Source organism: Myodes glareolus, chromosome 22 (assembly GCF_982192425.1).
Source record: "Myodes glareolus chromosome 22, mMyoGla1.1, whole genome shotgun sequence".
Taxonomy (NCBI): domain Eukaryota; kingdom Metazoa; phylum Chordata; class Mammalia; order Rodentia; family Cricetidae; genus Myodes; species Myodes glareolus.
Window position 1 is genome coordinate 24642089 of NC_142047.1, and position 16217 is coordinate 24658305.

General features: G+C 44.6%; 1 protein-coding gene across 3 annotated transcripts in view; it reads right to left on the reverse strand.

Annotated features, from left to right (window-relative positions):
- Window positions 1-15682, reverse strand: part of Kifc3 (kinesin family member C3) — a 92764-nt gene extending 77082 nt beyond the window's left edge. For all 3 annotated transcript variants that reach the window (XM_087900265.1, XM_087900262.1, XM_087900261.1), the window contains exon 1: window positions 15560-15682. In XM_087900265.1, the coding sequence (XP_087756391.1) occupies window positions 15560-15667 (108 nt within the window). In that variant the 5' untranslated portion in view covers window positions 15668-15682. The remainder of the gene's footprint in view (window positions 1-15559) is intronic.
- Between the last annotated feature and the right edge of the window lie 535 nt (window positions 15683-16217).

Genomic DNA, 16217 nt, shown 5'->3' on the forward strand with positions numbered 1-16217 from the left:
TAGCTAGTTCCAGGACAGTCACCAAAGTTACAGAGAAACCCTGTCTCAAAAAAAAAAAAAAACAAGAGAGAGAGAGAGAGAGAAGGCAGAGTCAGAGTCAGACGCCAGCAGCCACCAGAGGTGTAAGATGCCAGAGCATTCCTGGTAAGCCACGGGACACGTGGTGATACACAGATTATTAGAAACAGGTTAGTCTATATGTAGAGCTAGCCAGTACGAAGCCTGAGCCATCAAACAAACAGTTTGCAATGAATATTAGGCCTCAGAGCGGTTATTCGGGAACTGGCAGGCGGGAGAGAGACCTCCAGCTACAGTTTAATAAAAAAGCTTTTAATGAAAACTTGCTTTAATGAATTTGGACAGGATTTGGGTCAGTGGTCTTCTTCCTCAAATCTGTGGGGTTAACAACCCCCGGCCCCAAGAGCACACACACTTTTAGGTCAAGTCTAAAAGAGCCCTCTCTCTACCAAACAGCTTAAAATTTGCTCTGAGCAATTATGTCGTCCATCGTCACTGTTACCTGAAAACCAGAAGCCCACGCTTCACTTATGAGTCCTTATCTTCCTGTGTAATTCCTGGAAATTCCCATACATCTGAGGAGTCTGTTAAAACTGTAAGCTCCTTTCGCCGGCACGAGAATGCACTGGTAGTGCCCTCGTTTAATCAAGACTTTCTGAGTATGAAGCTGGGAAGGGGGCCTGGTTTAATTGAGGGAAAGACCACACAGAGAGCTGAAGCGCAGGACCAGCCTTCAAGATGTCTGGGCAGGGAGGGCGGGAGGTTGGGTGAGTGCATCGGTAAGTGAGGCAGACCAGATGGGGGGACCACCTCCGCTTGGGGTAGGTGTAGATGCTGGTAAATCGCTGTTACGATCATGATTAGTGTATTAAGTTCCTCAAGTTCCAACTGTAAGCATCAAAACATTTGGGAGTTGGGGCAGCCTCATTCCCTAACTGTGCGCTTCAGAATCCAGCCATTACTCTCTTGCCGGCGTCGGCTCCTTAGGATCTCTGAGAAAAACTACTCAGGCCCAGCAGATTGCCCCTCTCCTGAAGGCGCAGCTGCAGCCAGGACAATAAGATGCAGACATTTTGCTATTGGAGCCTTAGAAAACTCTACATGGTCCTATAAGCATCTTTACCTATCCCAGAGGAGCAATACAGTGATTAGTGATGTCACTGACCTTCGTCTGCAGGTGAGGTATATTGCTATTATGCAATCACCCTGTCTATGGCATTCAGCAGGTTGTTCAGGCTCACTCGGGGAGTCGCCTGGGAAACAGATACCATCCTGTGCTGTCTCCTCTGGTGTCGCAACATCAGGACCAACCAAAGTCCTTTCCGTCAGTCTTTTCTTGTCTTGTTTTAGTAGTGTGGGCTGAGTGACAGCAGCCACAGACAGAGCAGCCACAGACAGAGCAGCCGCAGAGAGAGCAGCGTGAGAGCAGCCGGTTGAACTGTCACTCAACACAAACGCAGCAAGGCAGCCAGCTGCCTGAGTGCTGAAGAGGTTGAACAGTTCAAAGGAGTGCCCAGGGCAGGAGCAGCGGAGTGGCAGAAACAGATGCCAGAGAGCTGAGGCTGAAGAAGGAAGGAAAAACATAACGGGCCAGAGAAGAGAAGCTGCAGGCCTTGGTGGCTATCAGAATTTTGAAGAAGTCAGGCAGTGGTGGCGCACATGTTTACCAGCACTCGGGAGGCAAAGGCAGGAAGATTTCTGAGTTCGAGGCCAGCCTGGTCTACATAGTAAGTTCCAGGACAGCCAGGGCTACCTAAAGAAGCCCCCTGTCTTGAAAATCCAGTCAAACAAACAAGAAAAAGAATTCTGAAGAACTATCAGGCCTTTAGAACAAAGGATCTCAGATAGTCCAGGCTTAGGACATGCCTACAACCAAGGGTCGAGGAATCTTCCTAAGCCACATAGAGTGCCAGGACATAGCTGGGTGTGATGGCACCTGCTTGCAGCCCCAGCACTCAGGAGGCTGAGGCGGAAGAACTGAGAGTTCAAGGTCAGCCTGGGCTACACATCGTCACCTTGTGTCAAAACAAAAACCAAAAAGAGAAAAAAACAAAATGAAACTTTGAGAGGAAACTTGTGTGGTGATTTAATTTCCCTTCTCCCTTCCCCCTTAAACATGAATTTTAGAATGTAAGAAGGTTCTCCCTTTGCCACCATGAAGAAGGTACTTTGTCGGGGTTTTCTAACAAGTGGAGGACAATAGCGGTGCTGTGATCAGAGGACCCAGGGATTAACAGCGCCGCTAGCAATGAGCGCTAGAGTTCACACCTGCCGCTCCACATGTGACCTTAGGTTTCATCAGCCTTTCCAGGTCAATCATTTCGATCGGCATCTTGATTGAATGAAGAAAACACCAGGGCTCTAGGGAGGCACTGTTCTGGCTGTGTGTAGGGGAGGGGCACTTCCAGAGAAGTTTAACTGGGGAAGGAAGACCTACCCTGATTGTGGGGGCACCATCCAGTGGGTAGAGGCCTCAGATGTATGAAAAGGGGGAATGAGGAAGCAAGCTGAACATCACCATGCCCCTGCCCAGGTGCGAGCACCACCATGCTCCTGCCCAGGTGTGAGCACCACCACCCACCTGTCCAGGGGTGAGCACCACCACACACCTGCCCAGGTACAAGCACCACCACGCACCTGCCCAGGTGTGAGCAAGCAGATTTCTGCTGCTTTCCCTGCCGTGATGGGATGTACCCTCAAACTGTGAGCCAAAACCCTTTTCATTTGCCTTCTCGTTGGGTATTTCGTTATAGCGATGAATAAGGAGGCTGGTGTATCTATCTACCAATTCCAAGAACCTGCTATAACAGTTTGAGACAAATGGGCCCCTCAGTCCAAAGGGTGAGTTATAAAGAAGCAGTGCAGCTGGGCGTGGGCTGCTGACCTCTGACCCCAGGATCTGAGGGTCAGATAAGGGTCAGGCTGTTGTAAGTTTGCTACATAGCTAGCTTTTGGCCAGCCAGGACTGCCGAATATTACCCTGTGTTAAAACATTTTAAAAACAAAAGGTGTGAGTAGATATTGGAGGGTTAGATCAGAGGTTAAGAGCACTGACCGCTCTTCTAGAGGACCTGGGTTTGATTCCCAGCACCCTTTGGCAGTTCACAACTGTCTGTAACTCTAGTTCTAGGGGACCCAATGTCCTCTCCTGGCCTCTGAGGGCACTAGGAATGTACCGTACTCTACAGACATGTAGGCAGGCAAAACACACACATAAAATAAAGACTTCTTTTTAAAAAAATGTAAAATAATCAAACCCAGATTTCAAATTCCACTTTCCTCATCAATTTGTTTCTATAGACCAGTTTATTTTTATTGGCTGACTGACTGATTGACAGGTCTTACTATATAAATCAATCTGGCCTCCAACTCACAGAGACCCACTACACTTGTCCCTGAGAGTGCGGATGAAGGCCTGATTTGTCTGTCGTGCCAGGGTTTTGGTTTTTTTTTTTTTTTTTTTTTTTTTTTGGTTTGGTTTGTTTGTTTTCCTTTTTGGTTTTTTCGAGACGGTTTCTCTGTAGCTTTGGTGCCTGTTCTGGAACTAACTCTTGTAGACCAGGCTGGCCTCGAACTCAAGAGAGATCCTCCTGTATCTGCCTCCCAAGTGCCGGGATTAAAGGCATGCACCACCACCTCCCAGCACTATCTTTCTTTTAAAATATGCAAGGCTTTAATTCCAGCACAAAGGAGGCAAAGGCAGATGGATCTCTGAGTGCTTGAGGTCAGCCTGATCTACAGAGTAAATTCCATGACAGCCAGGCCTACATAGAGAGACTTTGTCTCAAGAGAAAGAAAGGGGGGGGGAGAAAGGGAGAGAGGAAGGAAGGAAAGAAGGAAGGAAGAGAAAGAGAGAAGAGGTAGGGAGGAGGAAAGAGGGAGGATGGAAAGAGAGAGAGAAAGATTAGCCAGCTGCTGTACTAGATGCCTGCAATCTCAGTATTCAGGAAACTGAGGCAGGAGGGTGGAAATTCAAAGTGAACCTAGATTACAAAATAAAATTTAATCTAAAAGTAGTGAATAAATGTATTTGGGGCTGGAATATAGCTCAGTAACACAGAACTTATCTAGCATGTACATAGCCCTGAATTTAATCAACACCTAAAAAAATAAAAGGGATTATTATGAGTTTGAGACTAGCCCAGGTTACAAAATGAGTTTCAAGGTAGCCTGGTATCAGCTTTTCTCTGTACATGTGCCTGCCATTTCTTTATTTCCTTATTGTCCCTAATAAGGCTTCTGGGACCCAAGCTATGCAAACAAAACAAAACAAAAACCCTACACAATAGATGAGCTAAAACAGTACACTTAAAATATTTAAATAGGGCCTGTGAGGTGGCTTAGCCAATTAAGGTGTTTGCCACCGCAGCCTGGTCACCTGAGCTCCACCCCTGGGTCCCATGAATAGGTGGAAAGAGAACCAGCTCCACAGAGTTGTCATCTGACCTCCACATTCACACTGTGACACACCATACACACGCACACACACACGCACACACACATGCACACAAGCATATACACACACTCTCACACACACATGCACATATGCATATACACATACATACACACACCACAACACACACATATACACAAACCACACACACATACACACACCACACACACTACAAACATACACCACACACACATTACACACACACCATGCACACATACATATGTGTATATACACACACCACACATATGCACCACACAGACATATAGTCACACAATACACACATACCATACAGACATACACACACCATACACATACATACACCACATACATATACATATACACACACATCACATACACACACCACAAACCATACACACATACTCACACACACATACAATGGTCATAATTAATTTAAAAAATTTAAAAATATTCTAGAAGACAATGTGAAGGGGCAAAGGGAGAAACAAAAATAAAGATAAACAGAAAACAACCAAATGATGAACTATATTCAAAAACTATAATTACATTAAATGTAAATTGTCAGAACCCACCAACTAAAATGCAAAGACTATTAAATGGTGTTGTTTGGTTTGGTTTCTGAGATAGGGTCTCACTGTGAGGCCCTGGCTAGTCTTGAATTTGTAGTAATTCTCCTGCCTCAGCCTCCAAGGTACTGAGATTATGGGCAGGACCTACTATGCCCAACTTTAAATTAGGCTTTTTGTTTAGTTTGATTTTTTTTCAAATAAGACAGAGGGGGCCCAGGCTAACTTAACAGTCTGACTTAAACCTCTGAAGTACTGGGATCAGAGTCATTAACTGTTATACCCATCTTTTAAATTCTGACTTCTAAGAAGAGGCCCCCAAGAAGTTCTTCACACATAACGATGAAGGAGCTGGACATGGTGGCACACGCCTTTAATCCCAGCACTTGGGAGGCAGAGGCAGGTGGATCTCTGAGTTCCAAGACAGCCAGGACTACACTCTTCCACGACAGGCAGGGTTTGGAGAAACCTTGCCTCAAAAAACAAAAACGAAAACAAACAAAACGAATATTATCTATAAAGGGAAAATAAAAAGGTCTATTATATATAAAGCTATATATATATATATATGCAGCTATAAGGCCAAAGTGTTTATATTAATATCAGATAAAGTAAATACTAGAACAAGGAAAATGACCAGGAATAAAGAGAGACTTTACATAATGATAAAAGGGTCAGTTTGTCACCAAAAGGAAAACCTTGCCCCATGAGATGCCCTCTGCAAGATTTCAAAATCAACTTGGAGGCCAAGCTGCCTGTCAGAGCAAAACCAGCTCCTTCACAGAGAAAGAGTGGACCCTCTTGGATCGCGCAGGGAAACATAAAGAAACCCCATTCTGACTAGCTCTCAGTTAAGTTAGAAACCACTAACTTTGGAGGTCAGGTAGCTAGGCAGCTCATCGCTAGCCCCCACTGCCTCCGTGCTTGCGCGGGTTGCGGCTGTGATTGCCAGCAGTGCTTCAGGAGTCTGAAAACACTGGCGTTTTGCTTGGGCCTGCGGGTGACAGGTAAGTAATTAGGATGATTGAAAAGTCAGCCTTGCCTGCTGTCTGTCTCATCTCCTGCCTTAACCTTCAGGTCAAACTGGACTGGGCTCTATATGTAGGCATCTGAAACATTTGAGAAATGTGTTGCCCAAAACTACAAAACAGGCTTAACTTGAGCTAGACTTGCCTAGTCTGTCTCTCACCCAGCCTTCGAGGCTAGTGACACCTACAGTTACCATGACTGGAAACACCAGACCAAGAAAGCCATGGAAAGAGGCGGTCCATCAGCTCTTAGAATAGCCAACCTAGTCCCAAAAGTGCCATGAATAATCCTCCCATTTCCTGGCCATCTCTTCCTCATTATTCCTACCTGAATATATGGTGAGAGAATCAATTTCATTCATTTATTTATTGTTTTGTTTTGTGCTTTTGAGACAGGGTCTTTCTGTGTAGATCAGGCTGACCTAGAATTTATGTGTAGCATAAGCTGGTCTTGAACTTGTGACTCTCCTGCCTTAGGGTCTTGACTACTGGGCTTGTGGGCATTTTCAACCATGTCCAGCTGGAGAAACTGATTCAGGAGCAAAAATCTCTCTTCTCCATTCTTTGCTCAGTGAATAAAGCCTTCACCCCTTCTGCTACACCTTCACCATTCCAGCACCCATCTCTTGAGCACTGGCCTTTCCATGGGATGAACACCTGAATCTGTATCTAGTAGCTACTTCACCAAGAAGGCAGAACCATCCTAAACACATGTGCCTAACAACATGGCTTCAAATAGAGACAGAAATGGGAAAATATACAATTATAGTTAAAAACTTTAACTACACCTCTCTCAGTAATTGATGTTATAAGTCCATAGATATAGATATAGATATAAGATATATATAAGATATAGATATATATCTTATAGATATATAAGTCCATAGAATAATTGAGTCATCCCATCAACTGAATGGACCCCATTGGCTTTCATGGAATCTTTCATCTATTAAGAGTAGAACACACCATCTCCTCAGGTGCACACAGAGCACCGTTAGACCACACTGTACGGTGTAAAACAAACCCCGACATACTTAGAAGGAGTAAAACTTTTTGATTGTGAATTGCGCCTTTAATGGCTAGGCCATCTCTCCCGCCTACTTAAAAAGACTTAAAAATGATAAAAAGAAATATTTTCCAAAATGGAATTAAATTTGAAGCGAATAGAAAAAAAATACCCGCAAAAGTACTTAAGAACTGAACAGCATGTTTCTTCTTTTGTTTGGTTTGACTTTGTCTTTGCACTTCGCTTTGCTTGAGGCAAGGTCTTACTTTATAGCCTAGAACTATAACTGTATAGTTATATATAACTATAACTGTGTAGACTGGCTTTTCAAACTTGTGGCAATCCTCCTGCCTCTGCTTCCTGAGTGCTGGGATTTTACAGGCCCGTGGCAGCTCTTCCAGCAACAGCAGCTTTCTAAAGTGGGAGTCTTAGTCTCAAAAGAAAACCATTCAAACCAAACAAAAATGAACATACAGCATGTGAAAATTTGTGGGAGCAGTGGTGGCGCACATCTTTAATCCCAGCACTGGGAAGGCAGAGGCAGGTGTATCTCTGTGAGTTTGAAGCCAGCCTGGTTTACTGGCTGGTCTACAGCGTGAGTTCCAGGACAGGCTCCAAAGCTACAGGGAAACCCTGTCTCAAAACAAAAGAAAGAAAGAAGGAAGGAAGGAAGGAAGGAAGGAAGGAAGGAAGGAAGGAAGGAAATTTGTGGGATATAAGTAAGTACTGCTTAAGGAAAATTTATAGCATTAAATGTTTATCTTAAAGGGTAAGAGCCACAGTTCAAAAGCTAATCTAGATTGGGCACTGTGGTTCACGCCTATACTCCCAACACTCAGGGGAGAAACAAGAGGATAGGAAGTTTTAAGGCAAGTTTGGGCTACCGAGTAAATCTCTCTCTCTCTCTCTCTCTCTCTCTCTCTCTCTCTCTCTCACACACACACACACACACAAGGGAAGAGAGGAGAATACTAATTTTTCTCCTTAACAAACCAAGAAAAAAATAAGCAAAAGCAAAGAAATAATAAAGTTAAGAGAAAAAAATCAGTAACATTAAAAATGAAAAAACAGGAAAAGCATCAACAATGAGAACAATAGCTGAAATGGGTGGTGGAATGGACCTGTAATCTCAGCTACAGGGAAGGCTGAAGCAAGACAACCTCTTAAGCCTGTAGATTCCAGACTGAAACTGAGTAGGGGATTCACACTTGTAAGCCCAGCATTTAGGAGGCAGAGACAGAAGGACCATCACAAGTTCAAGGCCAGCCTGATCTCTGTTCCAGAATAGCCATGGCTACATAGAGAAACCATGTCTCCAAAAGACATTTTAAAATAGTTCTATGCCAACCTAAGCAGCAAGGGAAAATACACACACACACACACACACACACACACACGCACACGTTGGATGTAGAGGTACCTGGGCACATGCTTATAACCTGAAGACTGGGGAGGCAGGAGAACTACTACAAGTTTAAGACTAACCTTGCTACATAGTGAAACTATATCTCAAAACCCCAACAAAATGAAGATCAGAAAATAAAAATCAGAAGCAGATTATTTGACAAGATTGATAAAGAGATATGCACAGAAGCCTGATAGTTCAGAAGAAAATGGACCAATTTGTTAAAGCCTCAACCTGCTAAAACTCCTCTACAAGGAAACAGAAAGACTAAATTGTCCTATACCTGCTATAAGAAATTGAATGTCTAGGTTAAAACCTACCCCCACTCAGAAAGATTCTGACCCTAGAATTCTATCAGCTATTTAAAGAAGGCATTAAAATCAGTTCTCCACACTGACAGAAACGTGGAGGAGGCTGGGGCATGATGGCACACGCTCGTTAATCCCAGCACTCAGAAAGCAGAGGTAGGCAGATCCCTGTGAGTTCCAGGCCAGCCTGGTCTACATTGTGAGCCTCATACCAGATAGGACCAGGTAGAGATACCCTATCTTGAAAAAGAAAAGAATTCAAGGGCACCTATAAAGTGTACTTTCCCTTGGGGAGGCCTCCTTCCTGTGAGACTTAGAAGCACCCGAAGCCAACTTTAATTTCATTTTAAAAAGTTATTTATTTTTATTTTATTACATTGGTGTTTTACCTGCATGTATGTCTGTATAAGGGAATCAGATTCAGCAGAACTGGAGCTACAGACAGCTGTGAGCTGCCATGTGGGTGCTGGGAATTGAACCCGGGTTGTCTGGAAGGCAGCCAGTGCTCTTAACCGCTGAGCCACCTCTTCAGTTCTAATTTCATTTTTTAAATTAACAAAGTAATTAATATTTTGTGACAGGATCTCACTATGTAGCTCTGGCTACATGAAATGTCACCAGAAAGCCCTGTTTTCCTCAGACCCAAAATAAACACTGGATCGTATCTTCTCTGCTTGAGTGTTCTCTCCTGCTTCCATGTCCAAATTCAAGCCGTGTCGTGTTCCCTCCCTCCCTCTTCCAAAGACATGACTGAAGCTATTAAAATGGCATGGATGAATTTTAAGTCAGTTCAAAAACAGAGAAGAACTGAGATGCAACCCAGAGCATTTTCCAGTCCATTGAGACCCTGTCTATACTCACTCCAGCCCCAGCCTCCATGCACACAAAGTATGTGTTGCCTAATGAAATACTAATTATAGTTGCTTCCATTCAGCTCTCAGAACCCCCCAGGGGTCCCACCCACTCCTGCTGAGCTGCCACAGACCCTACAATCATGCCCTCAGAATTGACCTTGTAAATTCCTCTCATACAATTCTCTGACACCCCGAAGTCAGGCCATAGTCACGATGGGTGAACAGCTGTAGGTAACTAAATAATGAAAGGATTGTTTTCATTTTTAAAAAACATTACCAGCCAAGTGTGGTTACAAACTCATAATCCCAGCACTTGGAAGGTGGGGGATAGGAGGATCAGGAGTTCAAGGTCACCCTCGGTGATTTAGTAAATTCAAGGAAAGCCTAGGCAACCTGTGACCTTGTCAGACAAAACAAGGGACTGGTAAAGTAGTGTAGAGGTTAAGAGCAATCGCTGCTCTTCTGCAGGACACAAGTCTGCTTCCCACACCCACACTGAGCTTCTCAGAACTGCCTGTAACCCCAGAGCTCCAGGGGATCCAACACCTCTGGCCTCTGAGGAACCCTGTGCTCACATGTAACGTCACCACCCACGGTTACCGGGCAGCACACACTCAGATCTGGAGAGAGTCTCCTAGTCCTTTCTTGGAAATCATGGAAAGGCAGGGAAAGCTTAGAAAACCGAACTAACTTGAATGAAACGAGCTTACATAGTCTCCTTTATCACCAAGGCTCAACACGTCTCCCAGAAACAATAGCATTGTGCAATGCAGTTTTTCCATCTGTCAGTCAAATGCAGTTGGCCAGGGCCAGGAGGACCAAAGGGTCCCATGGATAGGAAATAACTTCCCTAAAACAGAAACAGCTCCAGGTCCAGGAAGCTGAAGTGCTGGTGAGTTGGCTGTGTCGGCTGTAAGGAAAGGAAAATGGGCTCTGGAGCAGATCTGACAGGCAGTGGGTTCCTCATGCCTACCTGTGCCTAGGCACTACTATTATACATCAGCTCTTTCCGTCCTTCAAATCTCAATTCAAGGGACATCCCCTTGCCAGACGGTGGTGGCACACACCTTTAATCCCAGTACTTGGGAGACAGAGGCAGGCAGATCTGAGTTCAAGGCTAGCCTGGTCTACAGAATAGGTTCCAGGACAGCCAGGGCTACACAGAGAAACTCTGTCTCAAAAAACAAACAAACAAAAAGCAGAGGTACCCCCCCACACAGACAGACAGACAGACAGACACACACACACACACACACACATACACAGTAAGGCCTTTCTCACCATCCCTAGCTACTAAGTGTTATTAGGTTTATGTATGAATTCTGAAGTGGCTCTCTCTGTTCCCAGGGAAGAGCCTGCCCTGAGGCCCTGTCATATTGCCTGAGCTCCTGTCCTGTTAGGGCTCTGGAGGCTCCATGGAGCCCAGGTCAACTGTCCTGGCATATTGGAAGCCACTGAACAGATGGAAGGGATCAGCTAGGCATGCTGATGCACACCCGTCCTCCCAGTATTCCGGAGGCTGAGGAAAGAGAATGGAAATTTGGTGGCCAGAGTAGGCTCTGTGATGAGTTCAAGGTCAGCCTGGGCACTTGAACAAATAAAGAGCAAGACAAAACAGCAAAACAGCTGGGCGGTGGTGGCGCACACCTTTAATCCCAGCCCTCAGGAGGCAGAGGCAGGCAGATCTCTGTGAGTTCGAGGCCACCCTGGTCTACAAGAGCTAGTTCCAGGACAGGCTCCAAAGCTACAGAGAAACTCTGTCTTAAAAAAAAAAACAAAATTAAAAAAAAACGGCAAAAACAAAAAAGCAGGCGTGATCACTAACTCCTCCAGAAAACATCCAACAGGTTCAGAAACCTGTACAAACCAAACAAGTTCATCAGGGGCTTCAAACCTTTAAAGGTTCAGTTGCCCCAGCTTCCCTGACACATCGCACTCTGATTCACTTTGCAGAACTTGTACTTTGGGATGTCAAGTGACATTCTGAGTAACAACGGGGTTAAATCTGCATGGATTTCGATGGAGTCCAAAGGAAGTGGGGGATTGTCTCAGGCTTTCTTTTGGGTCACCAACCACTCCCAAATCACAACATGGAGACTTAATATTAGTCACAAATGCTCAGTCTTGTCTTATGCTCGTTTCTCTTAGGATCTGTCTTGTTTCTCTTTATCTACGTTTTGCCTCTGGGCTTTTTTTTAATCTTTATTTCTTTCTGTATGTCCTACTCTGTGTCTGACTGTCTGGCCCCTGGCATCTCCCTCTCTTTTTCCTTTCTTCATCTCTCTTGAGCCTAGATTTATCTTCTTATTTATTCTCTCTGCCCACCAGCTCTGCATTTGAAAAGAAAAAGGGAGGATATAGTTATAATAAGATGAAAAGATAGATTATTGAATCAACTTTTTTAAAAGCAACTGCTAGTTTTAAATGTTTTATACTGGATTGGACTTTTGTATATTGTATACAAATTCTGCATAATGAGACAAATTTGAGATTAATTTTGTTAAAAGATGGTACATATTTTTCTAATCATGGTCAAGGTATTGTACCTATACAGATCATTTATCAATGTAATACAAATTTCTAGTCCTTGAAAGTTATTATTACAAACTGCTTAGGATAATAAGGAAATGCAGGTTAGTAATTAGTCACCTAGTACAATCAAACTTGTAGTTACGTTAGGTATGTTTTCAAGGTCAAACAGAGATATATTTTAAATAACTAGGTCATCTTCAAACACTCCAGAGACCTACAAAATATGATATTTAAGATGTGTTAATATCAGGTTCTTTTGTTCTTTATTTTTATGACCATGAGGCATGTCTGCTCCTGGCAGCACCAATCTACTTCAGAAAATATGATGGGCATAGAAGAAACTTCACATGGAGTTTGCTTTTTGGGAGTAAAAGCAAGTCACTGGGCAAGAAAGTGTCCTTGCCTCAACTGCTGACAGTATGCTTTCTTAATGGGACAAGCAGGACACAAAAAAGAGTGACTACCAAATCATGCCCAGACAAGGTGGGACAGTTCTTCGAAAACTCTGATTCATAGAAAAGTCTGTCAGATATTCTAGGCCTGTAGGCCGGAGATAGATGTTCCAACATTGCAGAGGAACTTTGGGTGACTGACCAGGCGTTCAGCTGTTTCTGTCATTTCTCACAGTTTTTGGAAGTCACTTGCTCATACTTCCTGCTTATTCCGTTAATATTATTTTCCTTCTTGGATCTCTGAGGGAGTTAAAAATTAGATAGCTATAGTTTACCAGATGCAGAAAGCAAGTTATGATAGAAAGTAAATTAGGTACTAACAAGATAGGATAGATATGGAGTATTTTCTCTGAATTTGTCAAATGCAAATGGACTAGACATTGTTGACATATTTATTGCCTGTATATATTATATATAGTTTTTCTTATATTAGTTGTAGCCTTCTTTTTATTTTAGACAAAAAGGGGAAATGTGGTGATATTTTATTTATGTTTTAATAGATAAAACTTGCCTAAAACTCAGAGGGCAAAACTAAGCCACTAGAGGCCAGGCAGTGGTGGCACACACCCTTACTCTCAGGATTTGGGAGACAAAGGCAGATGGATCTCTGTGAGTTCAAGGCCACAAGATCAATGCAGAAATGGATCCACAGATCCACATGGTAGTGGCTCACACCTTTAATCTAAGTCCTAGGCAGTCACAGGTCTTAAATCCCAGCACTAGAGGAGAATATAAAACAGGAGGAGAGCTGGGTAGTGGTGGCGCATGCCTTTAATCCCAGCACTCGGGAGGCAGAGGCAGGTGGATCTCTGTGAGTTCGAGACCAGCCTGGTCTACAAGAGCTAGTTCCAGGACAGGCTCCAAAGCTACTAAACCCTGTCTCAAAACAAAACAAACAAAACAAAAAAGACAAGAAGAGAGAAGACAGAGGCTCAGCTTTGGCAGAGGTTAAGTCTTCTCTAGTGTCTTGGCTGTTTTGTTTTCTGATCTTCAGCTTGAACCCCAATTTCTGTTTCCGGGTTTTTAGTATTTGTGTTACACAGCTTATCCCTCTCCTGTCTAGCTATTGACTGTTCTGCTTTTTATTAGACCAATCAGATACCTTAGGCAGGCAAGGTGAAACAAATGTAACACATCTTTATATCATTAACATAGGCAGCAGAAACAAATGTAACACACCTTTATACATTTAAAGTAATATTTCACAGCATAAACAAATGTAGCACATCTCTACATAGTTAAATTAATAATCCACAACAGGGGATTTTGCATTGGGAAATGCTTCTAGACACCCAGGGTCATCCCTGAACAATCCCCTTTATCCAAAACCCCAGACACCCTGTCCATCCAGCACAAGGCCAGCCTGGCTGCCTACCATGAAGGCCACTCTAGGCTGATCCCTGTGACACGGAGCCCAGGAGAGAGAAACATCCTTAGCCTCAGCAGAGCCCAGGCTCCAAGGACAGCAGAATTGGGATGAAGACGATGGGGCTGGCTGTGGTGGCAAATGTCTTTAATTCTAATTCTCAAGGGGCAGGTGGATCTCTGAGTTCTAGGCCAGCCTGGTGTACAAAGTTAGTGAACCTAGGCTACCCAGGGCTACATAGTGAGACTCTGTCTGACAGAGAGAGAGAGAGAGAGAGAGAGAGAGAGAGAGAGAGAGAGAGAGAATGAAGGAGTGAAGGAAGGAAGGAAGGAAGGGGAGGGAGAAGGAGAGAGAGAGAGAATAAAGGAACGAAGGAAGGAAGGGGAGGGAGAAGGAGGGAGAGAGAATAAAGAAAGGAAGGAAGGTAGGAAGGAAGGAAGGAAGGAGAGGGAGAGAGAGAGAGAGAAAGAAAGAAAGAAAGAGAGAGAGAGAGAGAAAGAGAGAATGAAGGAGTGAAGGTAGGAAGGAAGGAAGGAAGGAAGGGGAGGGAGAAGGAGAGAGAGAATAAAGGAACGAAGGAAGGAAGGGGAGGGAAAAGGAGGGAGAGAGAATAAAGGAAGGAAGGAAGGAAGGAAGGAGAGGGAGAGAGAGAGAGAGAGAGAGAAAGAAAGAAAGAAAGAAAGAAAGAAAGAAAGAAAGAAAGAAAGAAAGAGGAGAAAGAAAATATAAAACAAAACAAAAAGTCAGGGTCTGGGGGTTATAGCCCAGTGACAGATACCTGCCTAGGATGTACAAGGGTTTCATCCTCAGCACCTCAAAAAAGAAAGGAAAGCATTAGTGCCATATCCTAGAAGAGGGAGACCATGAAGGAGGCAAGGGGGTGCCATCTGTCAAGTTTGGGGAGTCATGGGGCTGGGGTTGATACAGGCTTTGGGGAGTCACGGGGCTGGGGTAGAATACAGGCCTTGTGTATGTACGCTGAGCAAACTCTACCACTAAGTTATGTTCCCAGACTGGGAGGTCTATTTATAACTCTAATCAATGCTGTGGGCAGAGCAGGGCTGGGGAGTATTCCAGCATGACCCCCTTTGAGTTGAGAAATGATTAATCGCCCGACCTATGGGCACTTTGTGTGTGTCCACCTGGACTGCTATCAAACTAGAGAGTAATTCCAGGGGCCTGTGAAATGACCAGCAAGACACCTGTCACCTCGCCTAAGACACGACTTCTGTCCTCAAGGCCCACAGAGTGGAAGGAGAGGGAACTGCCTCCTGCGGGCTGTCCTCTGACCTCCACATGTGTGCTGTGGTATGTGTGCGCTTGTGCTTGTGCATGAGCATGCAGATGCACAAATACACACATACATACATTCATTCGTACATACACATAAATAAATAAAAGAATAGATTTCTGAAATCTTAGCCCCAAAAGATGTGCATTTAATTAAAATCAATTTTTTTCAGCGCTTTCTGAGCAGCACAAGTCCCAGAGGTCTAGCAATCCTTTAGTCCCTGCCAGAGAAACCTGTCTTAGCTGAAACCTCTCTTCTGTCTCCTCTCCTCCCCACTGTCCCACACCCATTTGGTCCTCACCTCATTCTGCTGTGTGTCCCCCGTTTCCGCTTCCAACCTGTCCTTGTCTCTGGACCTCCACGAGGCTGCCAGGGTCCCCTTTCTAAAAAACAGCTCTGCCCAGGACATTCCCTGAGCTAGCTGCCTTCCCAACTGCCCCGCACAGCCTTCGGGCTAAAGTACAAATTCCTTAGCAGAACACCTCCCTGAAGACTGGGCAGTCACTCCTCCTTCCCAGCTGGCTGCTGCCGTGTCCTTTAGTTATGGTCACAGTCAGCTGCGGTCCAACCGAGCCTGCAAAGAGCAACCTCCCGCAAAGACGCGCTGTTTCAGGCCTGCAGGAGTCCCTGTGTTATCTACCAGAATCTTCTTAATCTTGATATCAGGGGCCAAGGGTGGGAGGAATCACAGCCCAAGATCAGCTTGGGCCAGAGAGCGAGATCTTGTCACACTGAGCGGAAACAAAACCCTTCCCTTAAAATCCTGCCGCGAAGACGGGGGCGTGGTTCAGAGGCAGAGGACCTGCCTGGTGTAGGTGAGGCCCTGGACTCCATCCTAGGCACCACAAAAACAAGCCCCCAATTCTTCAGAGAACTGATTGCCATCACCTCTGTCGTAAGAGCGCTTCCAGACTATGCTTCTGTCTTCTCCGATGCTTTACTCTTAAGAGAGGGTGAGC